The 27,240-nt window shown below is 42.7% G+C and overlaps 1 protein-coding gene across 1 annotated transcript in view; it reads right to left on the bottom strand.

Annotated features, from left to right (window-relative positions):
- The window catches only part of LOC145348899 (progesterone receptor-like), a 280,573-nt gene extending 263,278 nt beyond the window's left edge, over nt 1-17,295 (bottom strand). The window contains exon 1 of the mRNA XM_080196951.1: nt 17,229-17,295. Within this exon, the coding sequence (XP_080053077.1) occupies nt 17,229-17,275 (47 nt within the window). The 5' untranslated portion in view covers nt 17,276-17,295. The remainder of the gene's footprint in view (nt 1-17,228) is intronic.
- Between the last annotated feature and the right edge of the window lie 9,945 nt (nt 17,296-27,240).

Below are 27,240 nucleotides of genomic sequence, written 5' to 3'. Positions count from 1 at the left end.
AAATGACTTACACAAATACTGTGAAACATCAAAGGAGTCTGCAGTTTGTGAAATGCCCAGACAAGGGAAAAGCAGTAGGGACAGCTACCAGGGATAACCAAGGACTCACTTTTCAAAGAGGACTGAGGGACTGCTGTGTACTGTTTTATGGAGACACGGCTCAGTCCTGCTTCACCAGTCTGTGCGCTATAGCCAGAGGGCTTCTCAATCCACTGAATAGACCATCCAGTGGCCTCAGGCAAGGCTAGGGGAGGTGGGATTTGCATCCTAATCAATACCTCATGGTGCCTAGACGTAACATAACAACACTGGTGGGTTTCTGCACTCAGGACCTGGAATACCAGACGCTAAACTGCCACCTCTACTACCTTCTGCAGGAGTTCACCTCTGTTATCCTGACAGCAGTTTTCATCCCACTCACTCACAGATGAAATATACACCATGGCAAATAGTCTCGAGACAAAATATCCCGAGGCCTTGTTCATTGTGGTGGGGACCTCAATTGGGTCAAGTTCAAGAGTGTCCTACCACGATACCACCAACACGTTTTCTGTTCCACCAGAGGCCCAAACATCCTTGACCACTGCGGCACAAATATCAAACATGCCTATTGCTCTGTCACCACCCACACTTTGACAAATCAGACCACAAGCTGTGCTCCTGCTCCCAGCTTACAAACAAAAAGGGAAATGGAAGAATCCATCAAAGAAAATCACACAGTGTTGGTCTGAGGAACTGGATGATCTCCTACAGGACTGCTTGGAGTCAGTGGATTGGTCAGAATTGAAAAACTCTGCAATCAGCCTGAAGCAACTATGCCACTACCGTAACTGACTTCATTAGTAAGTGTGTAAAAGACTGTGATGTTAAAGAAGCAAATCAGTGTGTTCCCCAACCGGAAGCCATGGATGAACACGGATATCCACTGCTTGCTGAGTCTCAGGTCAGGTGTTCAAGTCAGTCAACACTGACCTATACAAGAAACGATCCAAGGAGAACCATCAAAGATGCCAAAAGACAGTACTGGACAAAGCTAGAGTCCACGTCTAGCCATACCAACCCCCGCCAACTGTGGTAAGGTCTGCAAGACATAACAGGCTACAAGATGAAGGCATATAAAATGACCGGCTCCAACACTGGAGCTCAATGTATTCTATACCCATTTTGGGCAAGAGGTAAGCGAGAACATACCCTCCACCCTGGAAGTCTCAAATGAACCTGTATCCGAGGTCATCATTGCAGATGTCAGCTCAGCCTTTTTAAAGGTCAACCCATGGAAAGCGACTGGCCAGATGGGGTACCCAGACGTGTACTCAGATCCTGTGTGGATTATCTGGTGTAGGTATTCACAGACATCATCAATCTCTCTTTACCACAATCTGAGATCCCTATCTGCCTCAAGAAGACGACCATCATCCCGGTCCCAAAGAAAAAGCCAAGCATTGTGCCTTAAGGCTCTGACATCTATCATTATGAAGTGCTTCGAGAGGCTAGTCATGGCATGAGTCAATTTCAGCCTCCCAGATTGCCTGGATCTAATATCTACCGCCGCAACAGACCCACAGCAGATGCCATCTCCCTGGCCCTAGACTCAACCTAGAACACCTAGATAACAAAGACACCTATGTTATATTCTTATTTATCGATTACAGCTGAGCCTTCAACACATTATTCCTACAAAGCTCATCTCCAAATTTCACGGCCCAGGGCTTGGCACCTCCCTCTGGATCATGGACTTCCTAACCCACAGATCACAATCAGTAAGGATAGGCAACAACACCTCCTCCATGATCATCCTTAACACGAGTGTCCTACAAAGCTGTGTCCTCAGCCCCTTACTATACTCCTTATACACCTATGACTATATGGCCAAATTCCACTCCACCTCGATTTTCAAGTTTGCTGATGACACCACCGTAGTGGGTTGGATCTCAAACAATGATGAGACAGAGTATAGGAATGAGATCGAGAATCTGGTGAACTGGTGCAGCGACAATAATCTCTCCCTCAATGTCAACAAAATGAAAGAGATAGTCACTGACTTCAGGAAGTGTAGTAGAGGACATGTCCCTGTCTACATCAATAGGGATGAATTAGAAATGGTCAAGAGTTTCAAGTTTCTAGATGTTCAGATTACCACCACTCTATCCTGCTCTCTTCACACTGATGCTAACGCTTTTGTTTTCACAGAAGGCTAATGAAATTTGGCATGTCCATTATGACTCTCATCAGTTTTTACAGATGCATCTTGGAAGCATTCTTTCCGGTTGTATCACAGCTTTGTGTGGTTCCTGCTCCGTCGAAGTTGCAAGAAACTACAAAGAGTCGTGAACAAAGCCCAGCCCATCACTCAAACCAGCCTCCCATCCATTGGCTCCATCTCTCCTTCCCTGTCTCAGAAAAGCTTTGTGAAGCCAATCCTGCTGGTTCTAATTTAGCAGGTTTGCTCCTGTACTATATACTTACATCTGCCCAGTTAAAATTGCATATTGCATCATTGGAACCTTACTTGAATTTAATAATGAGGCACTTACTGATTCAAACTGGTGACTTTTCAATCCAATGCTAAACAGAATTCTGAAGTTCAAATGATGATTGACTGTTTTCTGGCAGGAATGGGGCAGTAACTCAGTTTTCTAATCTTAACCATTTGCTGTTTGACAGGTATGGGCAAAATCAGGCCTGCTGCTTTGAAAAGACAGGGCAGCTATCACCAGACTGATTCCTGGGATGGTGGGACTGATATATGAGGAGAGATTGAGTCAGTTAGGATTGTATTCACTGGAGTTCAGAAGAATGAGGTGGGGAGATCTCATAGAAGCCTATAAAATTCTAACAGAACTAGACAGGACAGATGGAAGAAGGATATTCCCAATGGCGGGGGTGTCTAGAACAAGGGTTCACAGTCTGATGAAACAAGGTAGATGGTTTAGGACAGAGATGAGAAGGAGCTTCTTCACCCAGAGAATGGTCAGTCTATGGAATTTGGTACCACAGGAAGTAATTGAGGCCAAAACACTGAGTTGCAATCCAGGGTGCCAGGCTGGCACTACCCAAGAGGCACTGCACCCCCAATCGCTGACCATATAAGGGGCTCAATGGCTTCCAGTTCCACGGCGAGACCATCACATCTGGTCCCAGTTGGTGGGAAGCATACATGAACCTCACTGGTGAGGACTTCCACGGTGAGGCTGTTAAGGCAAGTGTGCCCAGACGATTATGTCCCAGACTCCCTAATAATATTTAATTAGCCGACTGAATTTTTAAATCAGCCTCACAGCTTGCAGATCGGGGCTGGTACTATCGCGAGAGATGAGAAACCAGGCAAGAACACGGTTTTTCACCTCTCGTGCGATCTTGCTGCCTCGTTATGCCGATTGACCAGCGGGACGAGCCAGTAAGATCATCCCCTGTACGTTTTCAAGAAGCAGTTAGATATAGCACTTGAGGCAAAGAGGATCAAATGATATGGGGGAAGGTCGGATCAGGCTATTGAGTTGAATGATCAGCCATGATCATAATGAATGATGGAGCAAGCTTGAAGGACTGACTAGCCTCCTCCTCCTCCTGTTTCTATTTTCTATGTAACGCAAGCTATTATCATAATGCTCAGGTGTCCTTGTGTTGAATGGACCTGTGATTTTAAAGCCACAAAGTCTAATTGCTTTGAATAGATACATTCTATGATCGGTTAGATGTGATATACTGCTAGATACATCTTGAAGTCAATTTGTCACTAATTATTTCTCTTCATGTTCTTAAGATGCTATTCCTCCACTGGCAGATTCATTATCTACTTCATTGTAGTTTGTTTCTTTTTTAAGAATACAATATTAAGTCACACTGAGGAAAACATGATACAAACTTTAATTTCTAATGAATGCGCTTTTACTTGAAGGATTTTATATCTAGAGAGTTTTTTTAAAATCTAACATCCCAATCTTACATGTATCTTCAAAGCAAATCTCAAACTATCTTTGGAACAAAGAAACATGAAATATATTTGAAATAATGCCAAGGGTAATAATGAATTATTGGCATGAACAGGAAAGATTAATGTCTTTAATGCTGTAGTGAGAGTTAAGGTCAGTTTGCATAATAACACTCATACTATAATCACTCTTCTATTCTGGTGCAAGGTTTGTTATTTGTAACACAATGAATCTGACAGAAGTCCAGAGGTGGAGCATTCACCCACTCCACCATGTGTTTTATGGTGGTGAATGTAGCCCATCAGTGGCTGGCAGCAGGATTTACTGATCCTACCACTGGCAATGGGTTGTCCCATTGTTCACACCCTCCGCCAGGGAACCCATGGTGGAGGATTGCCATGGGCGGGACTGGAAAATCCCACCAGCGGGAATGGCTGGAAAATTTCAGCCCAGATATATTTTTTCATAATTGTTTAATCAGTAGTTTGAATTTGCAATAAAAAAGTCTCTGATTTTAGTTACTATTACTTTTGACAGATTATATAAAAAGGTTTGAAATATTGCAAAATAATTTCAAATTTTGGGACATATAATCCTTTGTTATATTACTTTACCACATCATTAATGTGTCATAGAACCCCTACAGTGCAGAAGGAAACCATTCAGCCCATTGAGTCTGCACTGACTCTCTAAAAGACCATCCAGGTCCTCCGCTCCATCCTATCCTTGAAACCTTGTATATTTACCATGGCTAATACACCTAAGCTAGATGTGGGAGGAAACTGGAGCACCCAGAGGAAATCCACACAAATATGGGGAGAACGTGCAAATTCCACAAATGACAGTGACCCAAGGCCGAATCCAACCCGGGTCCCTGGTGCCGTGAGGCAGCAGTGCTAACCACTGTGCCACTGTACCATCCATCATTTTGGGGTAATTTATTAATTTATACATTTCTATCAAACTATAATTAAGTTTTAATTATGTATTGACCTCATAAAATGCTCATATCATCTTCAATAAAGCCTTGCATGAGATTATCTTTGTTATATAGTTACAATTTTGCCAAAACACATTAGCTTTATCTTTAGTTTTTAATGACTCTTTCACTGGGCAGATGTTTCTTAAGCATGAAGTGAAGCCTGCGACTATATCCTGAAATCTTGTGCCCCCCGCTCCCCTGCCACCCCGTCCCACTGAACCCCGTTACCAGAATTTTACCACCCTGCCTGCCACCACAGTATTCGAAGCAGATGAGGGGCGGACAATGGGAAGATCTGTTGATCTCAGGTGGAGTTTCAATGTTGCAGGACGGGCAAGTCCGTAAAATCCTGTCCATGTCGTGTCAGAGTCAAGAAGCCCCGGTACATTCGTCATTAATTTCTTTCAACTTGCTGGTCTTCAGCAAGGCCTAAATTGTGTTCATTTCCTTTAAGGTGTGAAAAGATGGAAGGATTTGAAATAATAGCAGAAATGACAAATCTATTCAAATCATTCCTCAAGGATTTTGGTCAATCTTGTTCACTCAAATATCACACACTGTCAGGGGAGAATTGTATTAGGCTAGGAATTGGGCACACGTATTATGATGTACCATTAACTGCACTCGTTCATAGCAATACAAGCAACAGACGAAGTTTGTGATACCTGTTAATTCAAATAAACGACCTGCAACCAAGGGCTAAGCATGCTGCTGAGAGGCTGCAAACCACAGCAGGAGGTCCAAGTTAATATAAGCTGTAGCATCCGATACTTACAACTTGCCTGAACTACTTAATGTCAGCCTGCACCTCATAAAGACAAAGGGCGCATTGTCTCCTGGGAGACGTTGTGTAAGAATTTGAGCAGAAAGCAAAGCATAAATAATGTAACAGTCCATGGAGCAACCCCAAGGTTCACTGATGCAGCCCTGGGCAGGGATTTACATTTGTGGACTATTGGGATCTCTTCTGGGACAGGGGTGACCTGTTCAAGAGTTACTCCTGAAATGGAGGGGGACTAACATCCTGGCGGGGAGCTTTGCTAGAGCCACTAAGAAGGGTTTAAAGTAGTCTGGCAAAGTGGTGGGTCCAAAAGCTGCAGGGAGACAGAAGAGCAGGTTGAAGTCAGCACGGAAGTTAGAAAGAGCACGTCAAATAGTAAAGACAGTGTCAGTAATCCTAGTGCTAGACAGGTCAGGCAAGAGCAGGGCAGAAAGCAAGGGAAGTCTAGATTAAAGTACATTTATTTCAATGCAAGAGGCCTGACAGGCAAGGCTGATGAAGTCAGGGCATGGATGGGTACATGAGACTGGGATATTATAGCAATCACTGAAACATGTCCTAAGGGAAGGACAGAACTTGCAGCTCAATGTTCCAAGGTACAGATGCTATAAAGAAAGAAAGAGAGGATGGGGAATTGCATTTTTGATTAGGGAAAACATCACGGCAGTACTGAGAGGGGATATTTCTGAGGGTTTGGCCACTGAGTCTATATGGGTCGGACTGAGAAATGAGGAACAGGAGCTCATTTTGATAGGATTGTACTGTAGGCCCCCAAATAGTTAGCAGGAAATTGAGAAGCAAATATGTAAGGAGATTACAGATAGCTCCAAGAAAAATAGGGAAGTAATAGTAGGGGACTTTAACTTTCCCAATGTTGACTGGAGTAGTCATAGCATTAGGGACTTGGATGGAGATAAATTTGTTGAGTGTATTCAGGAGGAATTTCTCATTCAGTATGTGTATGGTCTGACCAGACAGGGGGTAAAACTTGACGTCCTCATAGAAAATATGGAAAGAAGATGACAGAAGTGTTGGTGAGGGAGCACTTTGGGACCAGTGACCATAATTTCATTAGTTTAAAGATAGCTATGGCCCAAAAGTTAAAAGTCTAAATTGGGGCAAGGCTATTTTTGATGGTATTAAACAGGAATTTTCAGAAGTTGACTAGGGGAGTCTGTTGGCAGGAAAAGGGATGTCTTGCAAGTGAGAAGCTTTCAAAAGTGTGTTAACCATGGTTCAGAGTAAGCACATTCCTTTTAGAATAAAGAGCAAGAGTGGTAGAAGTAGGGAAGCCTGGATGATGTGGGATATTGAGGCCTAGTCAAGAAGAAGAAGGAGGCATATGACAGGCATAGGCAGCTGGGATCAAGTGAATCCCTTGAAGAGTATAGAAGGTGTTGGGGAGAGTTAAGAGAGAAATCAGGAGAGCAAAAAAAGGCACATCAGATTGCTTTGGCAGATAAAGCAAAAAGTGAATCCAAAGAGCTTCTATAAATACATTAAGAGCAAAAGAGTAACTAGGGAGACAGTAGGGCCTCTTAAGGATCAACAGGTCATCTATGTGCAGATCCACAAGAGATGGCTAAGATCTTAAATTAATATTTCTCATCAGTAGTTACTGTTGAGAAAGGCATGGATGTTAGGGAACTTGGGGAAATGAATAGTGATGTCTTGAGGAGTGTACATATTACAGAGAAGGAGGTACTGGAGGTCTTACAGCGTATCAATGTAGATAAATCCCTATATACCAAGACATTGTTGAAGGCTAGGGAGGAAATTGCGAGTCCCCGAACAGATATTTGAATCATCAACTACTACAGGTGAGGTGCCTGAAGATTGGAGGGCAGCAATTGTTGCACCTTTGTTCAAGAAAGGCTGTAGGGAAAAGCTTGGAAACTACAGGCCAATGAGTAATGTCTGTAGCGAGTAAGGTGTTGGAAGGTATTATGAGAGACAGGATATACAGGCATTTTGAGAAATAAGGACTGATTACAGACAGTCAGCACTGTCTGGCATCAGGTCTGCCCTGCTACAGGCAAAAAACACCTGTTTGCATAGCTAATAAGTTTGGGGCTGGCGGATTTGGTGTATTTTTCCACCGGCTTCCACAATGGGAAACACTCCAGGTTCCTGCTCCACCATGGAACTTGGTCCCAGAATGGAAAAACTCTACCCATTGTTACTGTAGTGTCCTAACTAAGTTAGGGGTTGTGGGTTTTAAACAAAAAAGGAAATATGTGGTTTACACACGTAGATTCAAAGTAACACACGATGGGTTTATTGAAAGAGATGTTGTCTGCACATAACAGAAACTGAAATTAAACAGCAGCCTGTGCAACACGCTAATGACATCACAATCAAATCATGTGAGTAGCTCTTAAAGCAATCATATAACCATTTAAATACATAATGTGATTCCCCTTTACTTCTGTGGTTATGACAAAAACTGTTACGATATTATACATAGGATCAATAATAGTCTAGACACAGTACAATGCATCATCAATCATTATACATGGTCAATATGAAAGTCGATTAGGAGGGTGTCTTTGGCTGTAAACAAGTTTTTTGGAATTAGGCTGTCTTTGACCCTAGAAGTATGATTTGTAACTTCAATATACATTTTTTCACTTGGATCCAATTCTGCATCATTCTCACATAGTGCACTAGGTAAGATATAATCAGGCAACTCAGATTCAACTAATATTCACAACCCAAGGAACTAAAGAAGTTGGTAAGCCTGGAGACAATTCAAAGAAATCAATTTGAGATGATAATTGGTCAGCATGGCATCACCAAACTAGTTAATCTTTAGCCTGAACTATGTTGGAAATTGGATCTGTTTTTGCTAAAGTTATGGCTGATAGCTATTTCTCATTTGTGGCGTAATTGCACGCTAGTACTTGATCTCCTTGTGGAAATTAGTATTGTTTTGCCCTCATTTCTTGTCTAGCAAACTGAGATTGTTGTTGAGGCTCTACTATCTTGGAAGCTTCTGGAGGTAATAACAAATCAAATGTTGTTCTTAAATTTCTCTGCGAGAGTATCAGATGAACTTTGGGTCATCACACAAGCAGTGTTTCTGTAAGGTGCCAAAAAAGCTATTCACACAATGTGATAATGAACCTTGCTCTCTTGAAGCTTTTAAGGAATGTTTCCATGACGGTATAAATCTTTTAGCTAATCCATTGGTTGACGGACGATAAGATGTGGATTTTATATGCTGAGTACCATTTACTTTAAAATGATCCTCAAACTCTTGTGAAGTAAACCGTGAACCATTATCACTAACAATTTGCTGCAGTTTATCAAATCCTTCAAAGGTTCCATCAAGTTTTTTACTGGTTTGCTCAGTTGTAGCAGATCTTACAATAACAACTTCTGGCCACTTTGCGTGTGCGTTATTTATCTCTAAGAACATGTAACTCTTAAATGGACCACCAAAATCTATACACAATCATTGCCATGCCATTTTAGGCCACTGCCAAGTGTGAAAAGGGGACAATAGTGGTGTATTTCGTATTCGTGCACAGGATTGCCACTGTCCCACATTTTTATCAATCTGAGCATCCAGACCCGGTCATCAAAAATAATTACGTGCTAATTCCTTCATTCAGACTACACCAAGATGTCCTTCATATACTGGATCAAGAACTCTTCCATGCAGACTTGGAGGAATGATCACTTGGATTCATCAAAATAGACCTTGGATGGTCAACTCACGCTTTCTTGACACATCCGGTTTCAAATCAGAATGTATAAGATGCATTCCAGCTATCATTCCTTTCAATTTGATATTCATCACCTTCCCCATCATGGGATAATTTTTGGTATGTCGCTGAGCCTGAGAAGCTGTCACATTCATCAGACATAGTACTTCTAAAATAACATCCATTTCTTTTGGTGCTTTGTTTAGGTCTTTGCCATCAATAACATGACCTAAACACTGGACTGATGTCTGTAAAAGTCACACTCTTCTTCCTTGATTTCTAGACCATGTGCTTGAAGACATCCCACTATTGCTTCTAAATTATTCAAGTGCTCCTGTTCACTGGACACTGAAATTAGAATATCATCCAGGTAACATTGTACACCAGAGAGACCACTTAAAATCTGATCAATCGATCTTTGGAATAGGGCTGGTCGTATTTTATTCCAAAAGGCAATCTTATTAAATGAAAAAGACCTTTGAGTAACTATGGTAAATAATGGTTGAGATTCAGTGGCTACATTTATCTATAAATATCCTTGTGAAAGGCCAATATTGCTGAATTTCTACCCACCTGATAATCCAGCAAACAAATCTTCAATTAAAGGAGGCGGATATTAAATCAGCATACAACACTGAATTTATGGTTGTTTTAAAATCACCACAAATATAAACGAACCATCTGGTTTCATGACAAGCATAGTGGGGATAGCCTAGTCACCCATTGTAACCCATTCCAACACACCAGTGTTAGCAAATTGTACTAATTCTTCTTCTACCTTGGGATGAATTGCTTACAGCACCGTTCTTGCTTTGAGACTTTTTGGTTGACTATTATGCCTTATCATGCCTTTCATTTGACCTCCCTTGTTGAGCCTAATGTGTCTTTGAATATACTCTTGTATTTATCCAGAAGTATGATTGGTTGATGCCAAAACAGACCAATCAGTTGGCAGCACTCCAATTAAGCTTTATCTTCTCCAACCAAATGGCGATGAAAAATACAATGGACCACATGGAGAGGCAACTCTGCTCTTTGTCCACTTAACTCTATGTTGACCATGATGTAATCTTTTAATGGTATGATCTCTTCCATGTATGTCCTTAAAATCACATCAGCTGGCTTTAAAAAATGACGCTTCAACTTTCATTGGTATATAGTCTTAGGAATTAAAGTTACAGCAACACCATTTTCAATCTCCATCCTAATGTTTGTCCACTTAACTTTGGAATCACCCAGAATCTATGTGAATTCACCCTTTATATATAAGACATTTAGTTGGAGCTCTTCATCATATTTCTGGGCATTCTGTTCTTCATAGTCATAATTCTTCTTCCTCGTTGTAAATTATTTTTGTAGAATGCAACTTGTTATATTTCTTGCAGGCACCCAGATTCACCTTCTGAATATTCTTCTCAGGGGAAGCTGGTATATCCCAACAAGCTTTTGCAATGTGACCTATTTTGCCACAAATCCGGCACTGAGTATTCTTAATCCTGCATTCACTCACTGAATGAGCCATTTTGGCGCATCTATGAAATGCTTTTTACTGTTTTAACTTGTTATGGGCAGTCCCCAATCTGTGGATCTTCATTCCTGCACCAAATTATGAAGCCTCTTTAGCAGCCAGTTCCATCGACACTGATTCCTACTTTCACTACTAACGGAAAATCATGTTCAGTAAACAATCTTCTTTAAATCCTCATTTTGAAGACCACAAACTAGATGATCTCGAAGAGTATCTTCTGATGACCTGCCAAACTCACAATGTTGTACCAGCCTTTTTAAGGTTGCCGCAGATTGGGCCTTCCACTTGATTCCTTCTGTGGAGCCTGAACCGTTCCATGATGATCAGTCACTTGAGAGTAATGATCTTCAAGGATCTTTGTCAACTAATCGTTAGTTTTGGTTCCTGGCTTTGCAGGTTGAACTAAGCACTGGAGCAAATTGAAAGTTGTATTGTACTGAGAAAAGCTGGGATGAGCAACGCATTTTGCAATTTTATTTGCTTGTACAATACTTGGCATAGGAACTCCATGATTCACTATCTTCATTGACCTGCCATTTCTATTTCAGGCACTAGTGACTTGAGACAGTCAGTACATTTTTTAAACTGTCTTCCCAGTACTCTCTTTTCTACTCTGGAGACTGTTGACTTAATGTATTTTTTAATTGACCCCAGCCGTATTGCAAAGCATCCGTTCTTTTCAAATATGCCAGCACAAGCAGCGATGTGGATGCAAAACCTCGTGAGACTTTGAAAACGAGAATCTTGCCAGTGAGATCTCATTTTCCGATTCCTCCCGCCTCTCTCTGGTAACTTAATGAGTTTCATCAGCCGCACTGCAGCTACAAGGGATAGCATTCGTAGGAGTCCGAGGCTAACAAAGGCACCTACATGACTGACACTGAGCAGATTCATACGTGTTACTGGCTGACAAGTGGATAGAATATTGGATATTTTGGTGAATAAAGTTGTTTTCTGGTGGTTTTTATTCCGAGCTTCATGGGCATGGATGCTGGGATGATAAGCTATGGGACTGCTGTGCAATAGGGGATTTGAGGATGGGTCCATGAGAAATGTAGTCAAACGAGATGATTACAGGCAGCACATACAGAACAAGGACATACTGGCTTTCTCCCTACTTCTTCCTCCTCCTCCTCCTCCTGCTTGCATTCCTCTTTCTTTTCCTCATGAGCTGATCATACCATCCTTGATGGCAGAGACTGTGAAGGATATAGCAGACCACCACAAACCAGAATACATACTCAAACAAGTACAAGATTACTTCAAATTGGTTCAGGCAGTGAAACAGTCACTTCAGCTACATTCCCCATTAGGTTAATTTCTACCAGCTCTGTTTGAGTTGGTGGACGTTTTTAGTGATTTGATGAGATTGTTGAAGTTGATGACGTCAACAGAGACTGACGCCTTGAGAACATCTTGTTTCTGACTTGAAGGGCTCAGCAGAAACATCCCTCTGACCGGGTATATCAATAAATATAGGGCACGGTTCTCTCATCCTGCTGCGGGTTAGGAGATTCTAGCAGAGGCCATTTCGTGGGCTTCCTGCTGGGTGCCACGCCACATCTCTGGCAGCTGAATTTCTGGCGCCGCCTGCACCATACCAATTTCCGATATAAATTATGCAAAGTCAAATTTAAATATATTTTAAATATAATTAGTGATCCTGAGACTAAGGTCTCCAAGCCCGTTAGCCTTTCCTGTAGGGGGGCATCTTGGCATTGACCAATGAGCATCGGGCAGTGCCAAGAGAGTGGGGCCTAATGGGGTGGGGCCCCTGGGGGCAATCAGTGTGGGTGGAGGTCCTGCTGCCACTCCATATTTGGTCTGAGCAACAGAGGGAGGGGGGGCCAGTGACTGGGGCTGGCCATCGGGGTAGGGTATGGTCAGTCTGCTGGGGGGTGTCGGGGTTGCTCAGGAGGAGGGATCAAGGGCAGATCTATTGGGAGGGACATCAAGATGGGCTGGTGATGGGGGGGTGGTCAAGGTTGGCACAGGCATGCTTGAGCTGGCCAATAAATTGGGAGGCTGGGAGACAGGAGTCACTGCGCATGCATCAATCTTGGCAAAGACAAATGGCTTACACTGGCCTGCTCTGTGCTATTCTGCCAGCCTCTTCAGTGGGAATAGGCCTTGCCCACAGATTTCTGGAGTGAATCATGTTAGGGCACTCAGCTGTGCAGAGTGTGGGAGATTCATTTTGAAAATCCCACTGAAAAAACCAACCTGGTTTACTCCGCTTTTACATGATTTTGACACAGAATTTTTTTGGGAGAATTGTCCCCTCTAATCTTTAATTTCAGAATAGTGCCCCCCACAATCCACCCCTGTCACATTTCAATTTCCCACACAAGCCCTTCTAATGGACTCTATGTGTAAGATAGAGTCAATTTAGTGCTACCATTAGTTTTACCTTTTGTAGGCTACAATACTCCCTGAGAAGCTCGATTGTGACTGCAATCTATTTCAAATGGACTGTTATAAGGAAAGGAGAGAGACAGACTATATTATGATCCCATTAGACTGGATTGGATTCAAATGCTGGCCCCAAGTGAAAAGGCAACACGCTAACCTGATGACACCACCTCATCTCCTGCACCTGCTTTTCTTATTACTTTTACTGAACATCTCTGTGGTTTCTCTCTCCACTTTAAAAGAACTTGCAGGAGAGCCAAAAGAAGGATCAAAAAAAGTACAACAGTGAAAGATGAAGATCACTGTAAATCAAGTCAGAAAACCTACTTTCACATTGGGAAAAATTCAAGGTGTAAATAATTTTCAAAGGGCAAATCAGTATGACTCCAAACTCACAACTCCAATGTTTAAAGACACAACTCTTACAATATATAACAAATGGTGGACACCTACAGTGGAAGAGGAATAAATGAATTTGTTTCACTAAGAGTTTGAAATGAATTGAGGCTGTGGAAATTGGAATATCGCAAGGAATTTGTGACAAATTAATCAACTAAATTAATCAGCCATCCTAAGGCTTGTGTGGCATGCTTCATGAGTGCATTGACAGCTTTTAGTTATGCACAAGGGCATAAGATATGCAACCGATACCAATAAGCCTCAGCTATTAATTTCAGAGGAGCAAAGTTAATAAGAAATTGGATAAGTATTTTCATCTACTGTTAATATACTATCTGTTGTCTGCGTAAATCAAAGAGAACCTAGTCAGGCACAGCCACATCTAAGGAGCAGCAGACCTTGTCAGCTATTGTCACAACTCTAATTGAATCTGACTGCATCACAGGTAAACACATTACGGAAGAGGTTGATGGTGATTAACAATAGCACAGTGGTGAGCACTACTGCCTCGCAGCGTCAGGGACCTGGGTTCGATTCCCGGCTTGGTTCACTGTCTGTGTGGAGTCTGCATGTTCTCCTTGCGTCTGCGTGGGTTTCCTCTGGGTGTTCTGGTTTCCTCCCATAGTCTGAAAGACGTGCTGGTTAGGTGCATTAACCCGAACAGGCGCCAGAGTGTGGCGACTCAGATTTTCACAGTAACTTTATTGCAGCATTAATGTGAGCCGTACTTGTGACTAATAAATAAATTTTTAAAAAGGAAAAGAATAAAATGCAGCACAGGGTAAGGGACTGGGTTCCGGTAAAGCACTGAGCTCTGGTGAGGAAAGGTTTGGCAGCCTTGAAGTTTACTGGGGGAAGAAGCCAGCTAGCACAGGAAAAAATTCCACTATGGACTTATATGGTGGTTCAAATTTTACTTCCTTGCTTTCATACCTTATTGTTAAATCAGCATGCTCACACTGAGAAGCTATTTGCTTCTTTAAACATGACATGATGGTGTGTAGTCTAGAGAAGTCCAACTTCCAGCTCTACATTGTCACACTAAAGCAATGGCATAAAACAACAGCTGTTTGTAGCACAGACTGCCACATTTGGAAACATCAGCCACAGCTGCAGTGGAGACAGTAGTTACTGAAGCCACATGTATAATAGGAGTGTTCTTCCTACTGCCATGGACACTTTTGGGTCAAAACTCCAAAATCTCATAAATGTTTCCAGTTCTGCACTCAAACAGGTCAAACCTCAGGACAAGGTGTCTTTCACCATGTAGCATATCTGAAAGTTGTGCCGATGGTATCTGAAGTCGCCAATATTAAAGTTGACCCTTTAGTAATAGTTAAGTCCTGCCACTGATGTTACTGTTTTAACCTAGCTTTAATAATAAGTCACATCTGCAATCATACGGAGAAATTCACAACACCAAGCATAAGTGCAGCAGCATTTTAAAACATATTCAACACATATGCCATAAGCTATGCAAAATTTAACTTAATTCACTCTGAATCTATGTTGCAATTTGCTATTCTTTCACCGAGCAGAAAATAAAACATCATAAAACACAAACAAACCCACGTGTTGGCAAAGAAAAATGGGGATGATGAATGTCCATGGCAATTGTCAATCTATCCAACAGAAAATATTAGCACCAAATTGCAGAACTCTCTGGAAGAATGGAGCAATAAGACCTTACTGTACTGTTTCTGTTGCCTACTCTGGCAGTTCAGTTACTTGATCTAGCTGTAGTTGGTATATTTAGGGTGCATGTGAGGCAAAACTGGGCTTCAGTTCCATCCTTAATGGGGTAAAGTTCCTGACTTTTACTCACTAAAGTACAATTGCTTATGTCTTGTTTAACATGATATTTTATATAAATGGAAGCAGAATTATGAGAACAGGGACAGCTAAAGAAATCTGAGGAGCCAAGCAAACAATAAGATGCCTGTGGCATCAAAGTGAAGAGTAGCAACACTCCTTGCTGTCATTGACTACACATTACTGGTGGTCATCTAGCCCTCAGGTTTACATCTAACAGGTGAATGTCTCAATCGCACACTCCTGGTTGTGTTTAAGCATCTTCAAGCAGTGTTTCTCCATTATATTCCAGTTTAATTGGTTCTATTGTGGTAGATTTGTTGCCTGATGTAGTACTCACTGTGACTTAGGAACCCCCGATGACCTGTGTGTTCTCAACTTTGTTTCTCTCTCTTTATCCATTATAAAATGCTTGACGGGCTGCAGCACTCATGCTTGTATTCAAAATGCAGCAGCACTAATCATTGTTGTCACAATACTCATAATTCTTCAAATTTATCATCCTCATTTTCGTTAGTGTTGAACTCCACTCTCAATCTGTACTCATGATTATGAATTTTATTCTGGTTACTCATTCCTAACCTTTAACAGAATCTTATTTAACAAGTTCGTTTGATTTTTATTTTTACAATAACGTATTTACGAGGGTCAGTAGTGTTCAAAACAAGGATAAACTTATGCCTTCTCAAATCATTCTTCGCTTAAATTGTCCTAAATCTTTGCAAACGGCAGCTTCAGTTGTCATACAGATGTAACACTATTCTAAAATGACTTGATTTTTAATGGAAATATTTATTTTCCAAGGTGTCATGTTAATACCAGTCTGATCAGAATGAATTTACACATCCTTTTCCATCTCCTATGAAGGAATCGGTATTTATCCTAATTATGTTGCTGGCTAGTGTCAACAATTGTTCTAATCAAACATAAACCATTTGAAAAACTCTTTTGTCTATCTTACCCGAATGCAATACAGAAGAGAGGTGGAAATATTTACTATTTTAAGTTGCATCAACCATTGCTGTAGGACTAACAATGGCTCAAAACACCAGACGAAGAAAATTTTACTCACTAAAGTACAATTGCGTATGTCTTGTTCAAAAGGATATTTGGTGTGGATGGAAACAGAATTATGAGAACGGGGAGAGCTAAAGAAATCTGAGGAGCCAGGGGAACAATATAATTTCTGAAAAAGCTGCGCCGAGATCAAAGCGCTACAAGTGATTCGTTCGGCAATATTATTTGGAAAAAGCTGCAATCTCCGCCACCTACAAATGGACAGCAATATTTAGTTAAAATCAGTAACTAATGGAATATAAACTAGTTACCAATAACAGAAAACACGGGCAAAATGTTGGAAGGTCAGGTGCAAAAGTTCTTAATTTTAAATATAATTCTAAACTCAGCTGTGCAAACTTTTTTGACGGCACTTAGAAAAGCGTGGCCAATTATCTCAGCTTTTGAATGTACCCATTGGAAATTTGAGGTGAATTCTGTCTCGATGCTTCCAAACATAGAGCTCACCCAAAGTTTAACAGAGTCGCTTTGGGGTTTGTTTGATTTAGAATAGGTAGGAAAAAAATAGCACCAGCCAAACAAATAAACTAAGGGTTGTTATCAAAATAACGAGAATGTGAAAGCGGTATATAAATAATGATACTGGACTTCTTACCTTAAACCACTGTACTGGGAGAAACCTTGCGAATAAGTGTCTGACATTGCCTTAGTTGCACCTTGATAACCCAGATATGTAATGGGTTGGTACCAGGTCACAGGGGCTGCTGAAGTAGACGGCATGGTATCATCTTGAACTAAGAAGTTGCAGCTGAGTCCTGGTTCATGGTGCGAGAGGCCATAGGAATCTAAAGGTTCGGTCTTAAACATGACAGCATCTTCCAGTGGCTCTCCTCTCATGGGGGGCCTCTGCTGCTGGGGAGGGACGGAATAGTCCGAATAGGGGGAGTAGCCGCTGGGCATGTAGCCGAAGGTGTTGCTGGCTTCCTGGTTCATGTTCATTGCCGGGTGCGACTCGGCTTGGATGTTCCGTTCAGCTTTGGAAGTGGGGGAGCCTGCGGACTCGGAGAAACCATAGGAGCTGGAAATGTCCGGGATGTATGGAGCGTGGTCGCAGTCGTCCGCGGTCAGGAGCTGGTGAGTTCGAGCAGCCAGATAGATGGGATTGAGAGGCAGGAAGGGGAAGCGGAAGATATTGAGGGGTGAGACTTGGCCTCGGGAGGCTGGGTTGCTGGCCTGCTCCCTGTCCTGGCAGCTTTCCGATTTGAGGGGGTGGAGGAGGGCAGCAGATCCAGCCGCCTCCACCGGGCTGAGACTTTCCCTGGCACATACTTTCCGCAGCTTGGACTCACTGGGGAGATTCCTATCGGTGTGCATGAGGGACCAGGAGGTGACAGGGACTGGGGCCAGAGGTTGTTTGGCCGCTCCAATCCCATCCGAGCTGCTTTCAGCTAAACTCAGACCGCAAGTTGCCCAGGTCGAAGGCTCAGCCGCGTCACTCAGATTGGGCACAGCAGATAAGCTCATGCTGTCCAGATGTTTGCCTTTCTCAGAGTCATTCTCAACTTTCCTATCCAAAGCTGCTGACAGCTCAGTCTGGGGCAGCAAGTCGTCCATGTAAAGCCCCATTGAGTCGGAGACGGCTTTTAGCAGGTCTGTGCTGCACCCATCCCTGGAAGCAGTTTCAGGAGAATAGGGGAGAACTTTCTCCGTCCTTTCCTTCTCCTCTATGCTTTGCTCCATCTCTGTGGCTGGAGAGTGTAGGCAGCGGGATGGATGCTGCTTTCTCGCTGTCTGGCCCCTGCTCTCACTCCTCAAGTTTCAACTCCGTCAACCGCCACTCTGCAACTCTGCTCCCGCATCAACTCCATCCCAACCAGCTGGTCACCTCCCCTGGCAAAGAGAGACAGATCTTAACACCAAACTTCCAGTTCCCTCTGTCACCCTTGTAAACTCATTCCCATTAAACCTGGCATTAAAGGGCGGCCAAGTCGCCCAGATGTGGCAAGTTCATCACTTAAGGCTCCCAATGCTGGTTGTCAGTGTGAAACACCACTGCTTTACCCTCATCTCCTCGGGGGTCACTTATCTTAAAAAGTTTGCAAATATTTAAATCCCCGTCAATTTTTGTAAATAACAAGTCAACCCAACTAAAAGCCCCTCCCCGAATATTTTGTTGCAATTTAACTTACAGATACCTCCTCCCCCCATAGAGAATTAAACTCTGAGTGTTGTTGGAAGAGTTTTTTCATTAAGAGTTAGACTCATGCGAAATATATTAGTACACTACCATCTCCTCGCTCATAACTAAGGTGTTCATGTAAAATATATTTATCTGATTGTTGAGTCTGGTTGAAGAGTGCCTACCTGAAGGTATGACAGAGTGTGCTGATCTCCCGTCCCCGCTCTCTCTGCTTTCTGCCTCCTTCCCCCTCTCTGTCTCTGGCTCTCCCTCTATCACGTGTTGGTGAAGATGGGAGACTTTACGTACTGTACAGCGATCATCACACGTCACAAAAAAAAAAGTTTACTCCTGAAATTTTAACTGACAAGGTAGAAACATCCGGGGTGGATTTTGTTGTTGTTGTTTGTTACCCTCCTTTCTCTCTTCCTCCTGCCTTCTAGCTCTTTATTTCCCCCACCCCCTCACTCAGCCACCCACACACAGGAAGAGCGGCTCCATAAGATGAGAGACCATTCTAAAAGTGGAGAGACTGACCAAGGCAATTGGGTGTACTCTGGATGAGAGGATCGCCAATTCTCCAGATTTAAAAACAATAAACAGTACAGCTACCGTTTAAAATATTTTTAAATCGAGCCGCAGTATTTTCTAAACACAAACCCGAAATGCCACAGGTATTAGTCAAATAGTCATGAAGGGGAAGGGACAGACACCTGCCACTCGGATTGTTAACAAGGCGGAAGCTTTGTGGGTTTACTGGATGTAGGATTTACACACAAACCGGCCGCCGTCATGTGAAAGTCCCATGTCGTGTGTCAGAAAGAGCCGCAGTTTCTATTTGTCAAAGTTTCAGCAACACATTGAAAGTTTTGTCTTGCCCCCCGGAGGGGCAAAACAATGGATCATAGAAAGTGGCTTGTACTTATCAGGTCAACAAGGGAAGGGACTTGACTTTCTCTCCCTTAGAAATTAACATCGTCTCACCCAAGCTCTACAGACGTGATGTGTGAAGCAACAATCCCTCTCATGTCCCTGTAACGGCGCTGATTTGAGACGACGCGCTTGACAAGGTTTGCACGTCTGAAAGATTCAGACAATAGATGTTTCCCAATTATATTTCACACCAGATTCAGGGGGGCGAATGAGCGCTAAAAGGATATCATCTGAATGTAACAAAATCGTCCTGTCACTGGATTTATTTATCAAAGATATTGGAGTCGTTGCGAAATAAATAGTTCGATGTATAGTGCACAATTTTAAAATGATACTTTTTTTCTAATCTTATCCTCTCCTCCCCGCAACCCCGCCCCCGCTGTCCGAAAGTCATGCTGGAGTTTACTTCCACGTAGTATTTCTTGAATTCCAGTACTGACATCCAACCAAGTTCAACAGGGTCCACGCCATATAAGGGGAGCGTTACAGGTGAGCTTCGGTGTTCTGGTCTCTCCAGGTTTTCCACTCTGGGATCAGCGGATAGTGATTTGGAGCAGGTACTCTAACCGTGAGTATGTCCCAGGGCAGGGAGCTGAGGTCAATGGCTGTGGCCAACAATGAATATGTTCCCCGTCTGGGAAAGTTTTTGTCATGCTCGCCATACAAATTTAAACACCGAAAGCCTGGAGTTTCAATCCGGCCTACAACTCAGAAATCAGAGCTGGAGTTGCACTCATTTTGCCGATGTTGGAAAATTTCCCCCCGGGTTATTACAATTCGCCCTCAAACCCAAAACCTCTGTAAATTGTGCAAGCTAACGGAAACGATTGGGGATCTATGGAATACCAAAACTTTGAAGCATTTAACCATTCCCATTCGTTCACATTAGGCAGAGTATTTTAAGAACCTGCAATTAATTAGTGAAGTTTTTTTTAAAATTACATTTTACGAAACAGATTAAAAGAAACAAACATAGTTTTCAACCGTGATACGTTATCTTTAAACGTGTTCTTAAAATTGCAATTATAAGGCAGCAAGTTGCTTCTGTTTCTCTCCAGATATAATTGTCAAATTGAGGTGCTCTGGAACAAGCGCAGTTGGAGACCACTCACGTTTCAGAATTGGTTTTGAGAGCAGAGATTCATTTGCACGAATGGATCTAAACGATTCGGTTAAAGGACATATTGTAATTACGCGTGTAACTCATGCTTAAGATTCCGCAATTTTTTCAACCACTTAATACACAACACGGGACTGATCTGAGACTTCCCTGGGCTATATGTCATGCAATGCATTTATTTGCAGAACCATCATTGTTCAATATATTTTACAAATGCCATCAAAAGTTTTGTGACTATTTCTCTTCTAAAAGCAGATACTTAATACAAAACCAGATGCTATGTTCAGAAGCCACAATGGTTGTCTGCCTACCTATTTTTTTAGTCCAGAGAATTGAGACAAGGACGGTACGATAAACACATATGCAATTCGCAGGCAACATTTTAAATGAAGAAAGATTCTGATGGGAATGCAAAGGCATCGACATGGAGGAGGAAAATGTCCCCAATTTTAGCCGGTTTTAAAGGCTTACAGCTGGGGGAAACCTTAAAAAATAGCCTTGACATAACCAATAAATAATAACTACAGAACACCTATGTAAAATTGAATGAAGTAATTCGTCTTCATTTCTGTTATAAATCTGCCACCTCTTAGCCTAAAACTATGGCCTCTCATTCTAGAATGCCCAACAAGGGGAAATATCTGCCTGTCAATCCCCCTCAGCATCTTATATACCTCAATTAAATCCCCTGTCATTCTTCTCAACTCCAGTGGGTACAAGCCTAAACTGCTCCATCTCTCTTCATAAGACAAGTCCTTTATCCCTGAAAGAATCTAGTGAACCTTCTCTGAACTGCCTATAATGTATTTATATCCTTCCTCAAGTAAGAGGACCAAAGTAAAGTTTGTTTATTAGTCAAAAGTATGCTTACATTCACACTGCAATGAAGTTACTGTGAAAATTCCCTAATTGCCACACTCCTGCGCCTGTTCAGGTACACTGAGGGAGAATTTATCATGGCCAATTCAACTAAAAACTGTGTGCAGCACTCCTGATGTGGATTCATCAATATTCAATATCATTGCAACAGCACTTTCCTATTTTTCTATTCTATTCAATTAGCCATGAATGCCAAAATTCCATTTGCCTTCTGTTATATATTTAATTGCTTTAAGAGCTGGTTGCATGATTTGATTCTGATGTCATTGGGGTGCTTCAGAGGCTCCTGCTTTTAGTTTCAGTTTCTTGCTGTACAGACAAAAGATCTGAGAATAAACCTATTCTTGTTGTTTGAATCTACGGCCGCGATTGTCCCAAAAGCGCTGAATTTGTGGGAAAACTGTCCCGGATCCTGACTGTTTTCTCAATTCAGCTTCTCACTCGAATCTCTGCATTCTGTGCACTATTGAGGTTCCAGCCAAGGACCTCCACAATGCTGTCCCTCCAGACTTCCATGGCCCAATCATGGCCCCCACAACAATTCTTGGGCCAGCCATGACCTCCCCCTGTCCTGGAGCACCCCCCAGCAGTGGCAATCTCCCCGCCCTCCCCTACTCCGGGGTCAGACACCCCCAGGAGGCAGGCTCCCCCACCCCCCTCGGCAGACCACCTCCCGCCTAGCCTGTCCCAATCACTGCACCCCCTCCATCCCCGACCAATCCTGACTGCAGATTGGCTGCTGGATCCCCCACCCCAGCCAATTGCCCCTAGGCCCCACCCACAATAGGCCCTGCCCCTTTGACACTGCCCAATGCCAAGTGGGCAGTGCCAAGGTGCCCCTGGGCATGGGCATTTTGCCCCTTGAGCAGTGCTGAGGGCACAGGCTGGTAGTGCCAGGGTGCTGATGTCCAGAGGGTACCCCCCTCACTGTCTGACCCCCTAGAGGGGCCCCCACTTGTCCTCCTTCATTCCAGCAGAGTCTCCCACTAGTTCCCTGAATGTGGGGAGCTAGTCTAAACACCGGAATGAAGTACTCCTGGCGGGGCTGGAGAATTAATCAGGATGTGAACGTTCCTGATAATCACATTGAAAGCATATTTAAAATACATTTTAAAAAGATTCAAATTACTTACCTACCTTCCCACTAGTTTCCAGCATGGTCTGACTGGCGACTGTTCTCCGGCTCTGGGAGATGAGCATGTGTTCCCAGTGCATGCACAAATCCCAGTACAAGGCCAGCAAAGCGCATTTCTCACCATGACTACCAGAAAAGTTGTCTATATTTTTTCATCAGAAAGAAATTAAAGGTTATGGTGAGCGGGTGGGTAAGTGGAGCAGAGTCCATGAAAAGGTCAGCCATGATCTTATTGAATGGCGGAGCAGGCTTGAGGGGCCAGATGGCCTACTTCTGCTCCTCGTTCTTATGTTCTTATGTGCAAACCATATCTTTTACTTTTGCTTAAAACCCACAACCCCTAACATAGTTAAGACATGTCACCTTTTTAATTACCTGCTGTACCTGTATACTAATTTTCTCCAATTCATAGAATCCTTACAGTGAGGCCCATCATTCAGCCCATTGAGTTTGCACCAACTCTCTGAAAGAATATCTTACCCAGGACCACCCATCCCCCACCCCTCCCCCCATAACCCTGTTAATTTACCATGGCCAATCCATCTGATCTACACATCTTTGGACAGTAAGGGGTAATTTAGCATGGACAATCCATCTAACCAGCACATCTTTGGATTTTGCAAGGACAGTAAAAAGTCTGACAACACCAGGTTTTAGTCCAACCTATTTATTTGATAATATACTCACAAGCTTTCGAGGGACACCCTCTTCGTCAGGTGAATGGAGAGTTCTGGCCTCAGACAGAGCATATAAAGCACAGACAGTTTAGAGATTACTGATTAGAATGCGAATCTTTACACCTAACCTGCTGTTCAAGACCTGAAGTGGCTGATAATGTGAGTGGAAGGAGCACTGATCACAGTTTAAAGAGATGTGTATTGTCTCCAGACAGTACAGTAAGTGAGGTTTTGCAAACCCAGGCAAGTCACGGGGGTTACAGATAGTGCGACATGAACCCAAGATCCCTGTTGAGACCGTCCTCATGTGTGCGCAACTTGGCTATCAGGTTAGGTGTAAAGATTCGCATTCTAATCAGTAATCTCTAAACTGTCTGTGCTTTATATGCTCTGTCTGAGGCCAGAACTCTCCATTCACCTGACGAAGAGGGTGTCCCTCGAAAGCTTGTGAGTATATTATCAAATAAATAGGTTGGACTAAAACCTGGTGTTGTCAGACTTTTTACTGTGTTTACGCCAGTCCAACGCCGGCATACCTACATTTTGCAAGGACACCAGGCCCCTTTGTACCAAAACATTTAGAAGTTTTTCTCCATTTAGATAATAAGTTGCCTTTTTATTCTCTGACCAAAATGGATAAGCTTGCACTTATCTATGATAAATTCCATCTGCCAAATCTTCATCCACTCATCTAACCTAAGCATATCCATTTGTAAATTTCTCATTTCCTTGTTGCAACATGCTTTCTCACCTGTTTTAGTTTCATCTGCAAATTTAGCTGTACTAAAGAGGTTCAACCTAACATAACTGTTTAAGTGGCTGGTTACAAATATGCATTATATATTTGTGAAAATAGAAGGTTTTACAGAGCTATTATTAACAATCAAATCTTGCATACCATTAAAAACCATCCAGCACCTTTTTTAAGTCCCTTGTAAGGTTTAATTTCATCAATGTGAAAGGAAAGTATGCATTGACATGTAATATTTTCTATTCATGTTTACATACCATTTGCACCTTGGTCCAATAATAGCAATTTCTGTTTGAGCTGTAGGAGTGTTGATAGATTTTAATATCATAGTTGGTGACCTTTATCCCACAAGTAACTAAAGTATATCTTGGGGTACACTGGGTTTATATGCTGACTGTATTTGCATCCCATTTGAGTTATCATCATGATTTGTCATATAAGTTATTTGTGTTGTTCTCTCTTTTGCCGGTGTGCATGTGTGTGCGTGTGTGTGCGCGCGTGTGCGTGCATGGGTGTACATGGCCCAGTAAAGCAGCAGGCTCGTGGAGTGCCTGAAACTATTATAAGATATTTATGTGGTAATAAAACATTGATACTCTTTCTAACACTCATGAGTTATGCCTATTAAAAGAGGCATTGATTACCACCTGTGTCAGAGCTGGTGGTGATTATTTAAAGTGACTTTCACTATTTTGGTGGATGTTGTGGTAACCAGCTCAGTTTTAAAGTTATGTGAAAACTAAAGCACGTGTAGAAGGAGATGCTCTGTCACCTATGACTATCCCAATCCATAATACAAATGCTGCAGAAAAGTGAAAGAGATTTGAACAAGCCTGTGATTGAATTTGACTAGGAGTTGGAAAGCAGTCAGGTAATGACATTTCTCACAGCGACTGGGGACGATGCTGACAAAGTTTACTCCACATGGAAGTATTGGGACATTGTTGGAGATGAGATCTAGATGGAGCCAGTGCAGAGGAAGCCAACAGTATTGCCAACTGTATAAGAATGTAACTTTTACGAGACTTATGTTCAAAAGAAGAATCAGTGGAGGTACTGTTGAAACATATAACCAGTAAAGTATAACAACTTGCTGAAGGATGCAAGTTCAACACCAAAACAGCAGAAGACATAGTTTGAGACCAATTTACATTTGGAATTGTGGATTTTAGGCTGGGAGAGAAACTGCTTCAGGAGACTAATCTAGCCTTGTTAATGATGAGTATGATTTGTTACATGGTGGTGCAACTCACACTCACTGGGCAAAATGAGTTCGGTACTTAAAGGCAGGGAAAATATCAAAGCTTTAAAGGGGCAAGGTTCTGTGAAACAAAAACACTTGGAGTGCTGGGACTGTGAGAAGTCACACAGGTTCCACAAGAGAGTGCTGTGTCCAGTCTTTGGGATGATGTGCAACAAGTGTGGAAAGGGCAACAATTTAACAGTGAAATGCTGCGCGTACATAGGAAACAATAGAAGTCGATGAAAAACCAAGGACAAAGAAGTTTTTGTCAGCAATTAGGTCAGTCCTTTTTGTTTGCATAACTTGGAGTGTGTCACATTGAAGCTGAAGTCTGGCAAATTTCCAATGGTTGTCGGTGCACAGCAGTCCAGTAACCTGTGCTTCAACAGATTACTCAGATTGCTGAGGGATTGCCCTAGCCAGGGGTTTGGCAGTAGTTCCAAGGAACACTAACTACGCTGCTGTTCTCTCACAGGATGGCAACACTTGAACACCCACCAGTGCCATTCTGCCAGTGCAGCTATTGTTGCCCATCAGTCACCTAGCCCAGTCTGAGGCCATCCAGGCCGAGATGTTGCACTCCAGAGCCATGCCTTTGAGGCTCCAAGCTACTTGAAGGCTTCCTCCAAGACAATCTGTAGTAAAAACTGTGCTGCAGCTGCCAGGTAGCACTGTAGAGGAGCTGTAGGCCCAAGTGAAGGCATCCACAAGACAGGCACTAAGAGCAGGCACAAGGGAGAATAGTTGAGTATTGCATGGATATTTGAGTGGCACGATGGCACAATGGCTAGCACTGCTGTCTTACAGTGCCAGGGTTCCAGGTTCAATTCCGGCCTTGGGCCACTAACCATGCAGAGTTTACACATCCTCCCTGTGTCTGCTTGGGTTTCCTCCGTGTGCTCCAGTTTCCTCCCACAATCCAAAGATGTGTGGGTTAAGTGGATTGGCCATGCTAAATTGACCCTAGTGTCAGGGGGATTAGCAGGATAAGTGCACAGGGTTGCAGTAAAAGGGCCTGGGTGGGATTGTGGTTAGTACAGACTTGATAGGCTAAATGACCTCCTTCTGTACTGTAGGGATTCTATGATTGAATTGTGGTTGGATAAAGTTGGTACGGAAAAGCTTAGATTGTGGTGACTTTCATTTAAGGATTTTGGCCAAGACGATGCTTTGATATTCCTCAGAGAATGAATGAAAAGATAAAGGAATGGAGCAATGCTGATCTGTGGATTTCTTCGAGGGCTTTCCTTGAGTGGTCTAGGCTGCAGAACCCATGTGTTAGAATATCAATGATCTGCTCTACCATTATCTTGGTAGAGGCATGACTGCCAATGTATGGGTGCTGCCCACATGATCGGGTGCATTGAGGGGAGTCATCAGCCTTGTGTACAGCCCTTGTTAGCAAGCAACCAATTGGTGGTTCAAATATGGTGAGTTTGGCTAACTTGCGCTCGATGAAATCTTCATGAAAGCTGCCAGGATAGCAGAAAGTTGATGGTCTCAGCATGGTCACCCATCAACTGTACCTTTAAGGAATGAAACCTCTTGCAATTGCAAGCCATTTCCCCTTTGAGATGTTGTGTCTGCAGAATTGATGCATGCATGCAATTGATGCCTCTGCACCATTGTGAAGCCTACTACCCTGACAAAACTGTATAGTTATTCCTCCTAATTAAGTCCCTTCTCTGAGTGTATATTCATCTGGGTGGACCTAAGCGAGGAAGCTAATTCAAAATTGGGAGATTGTAAA

Source organism: Carcharhinus amblyrhynchos, chromosome 10 (genome assembly GCF_965287045.1).
Source record: "Carcharhinus amblyrhynchos chromosome 10, sCarAmb.v2.hapA, whole genome shotgun sequence".
NCBI classification, from domain to species: Eukaryota; Metazoa; Chordata; class Chondrichthyes; order Carcharhiniformes; family Carcharhinidae; genus Carcharhinus; species Carcharhinus amblyrhynchos.
This window is presented reverse-complemented; position numbering and strand designations above follow the sequence as displayed.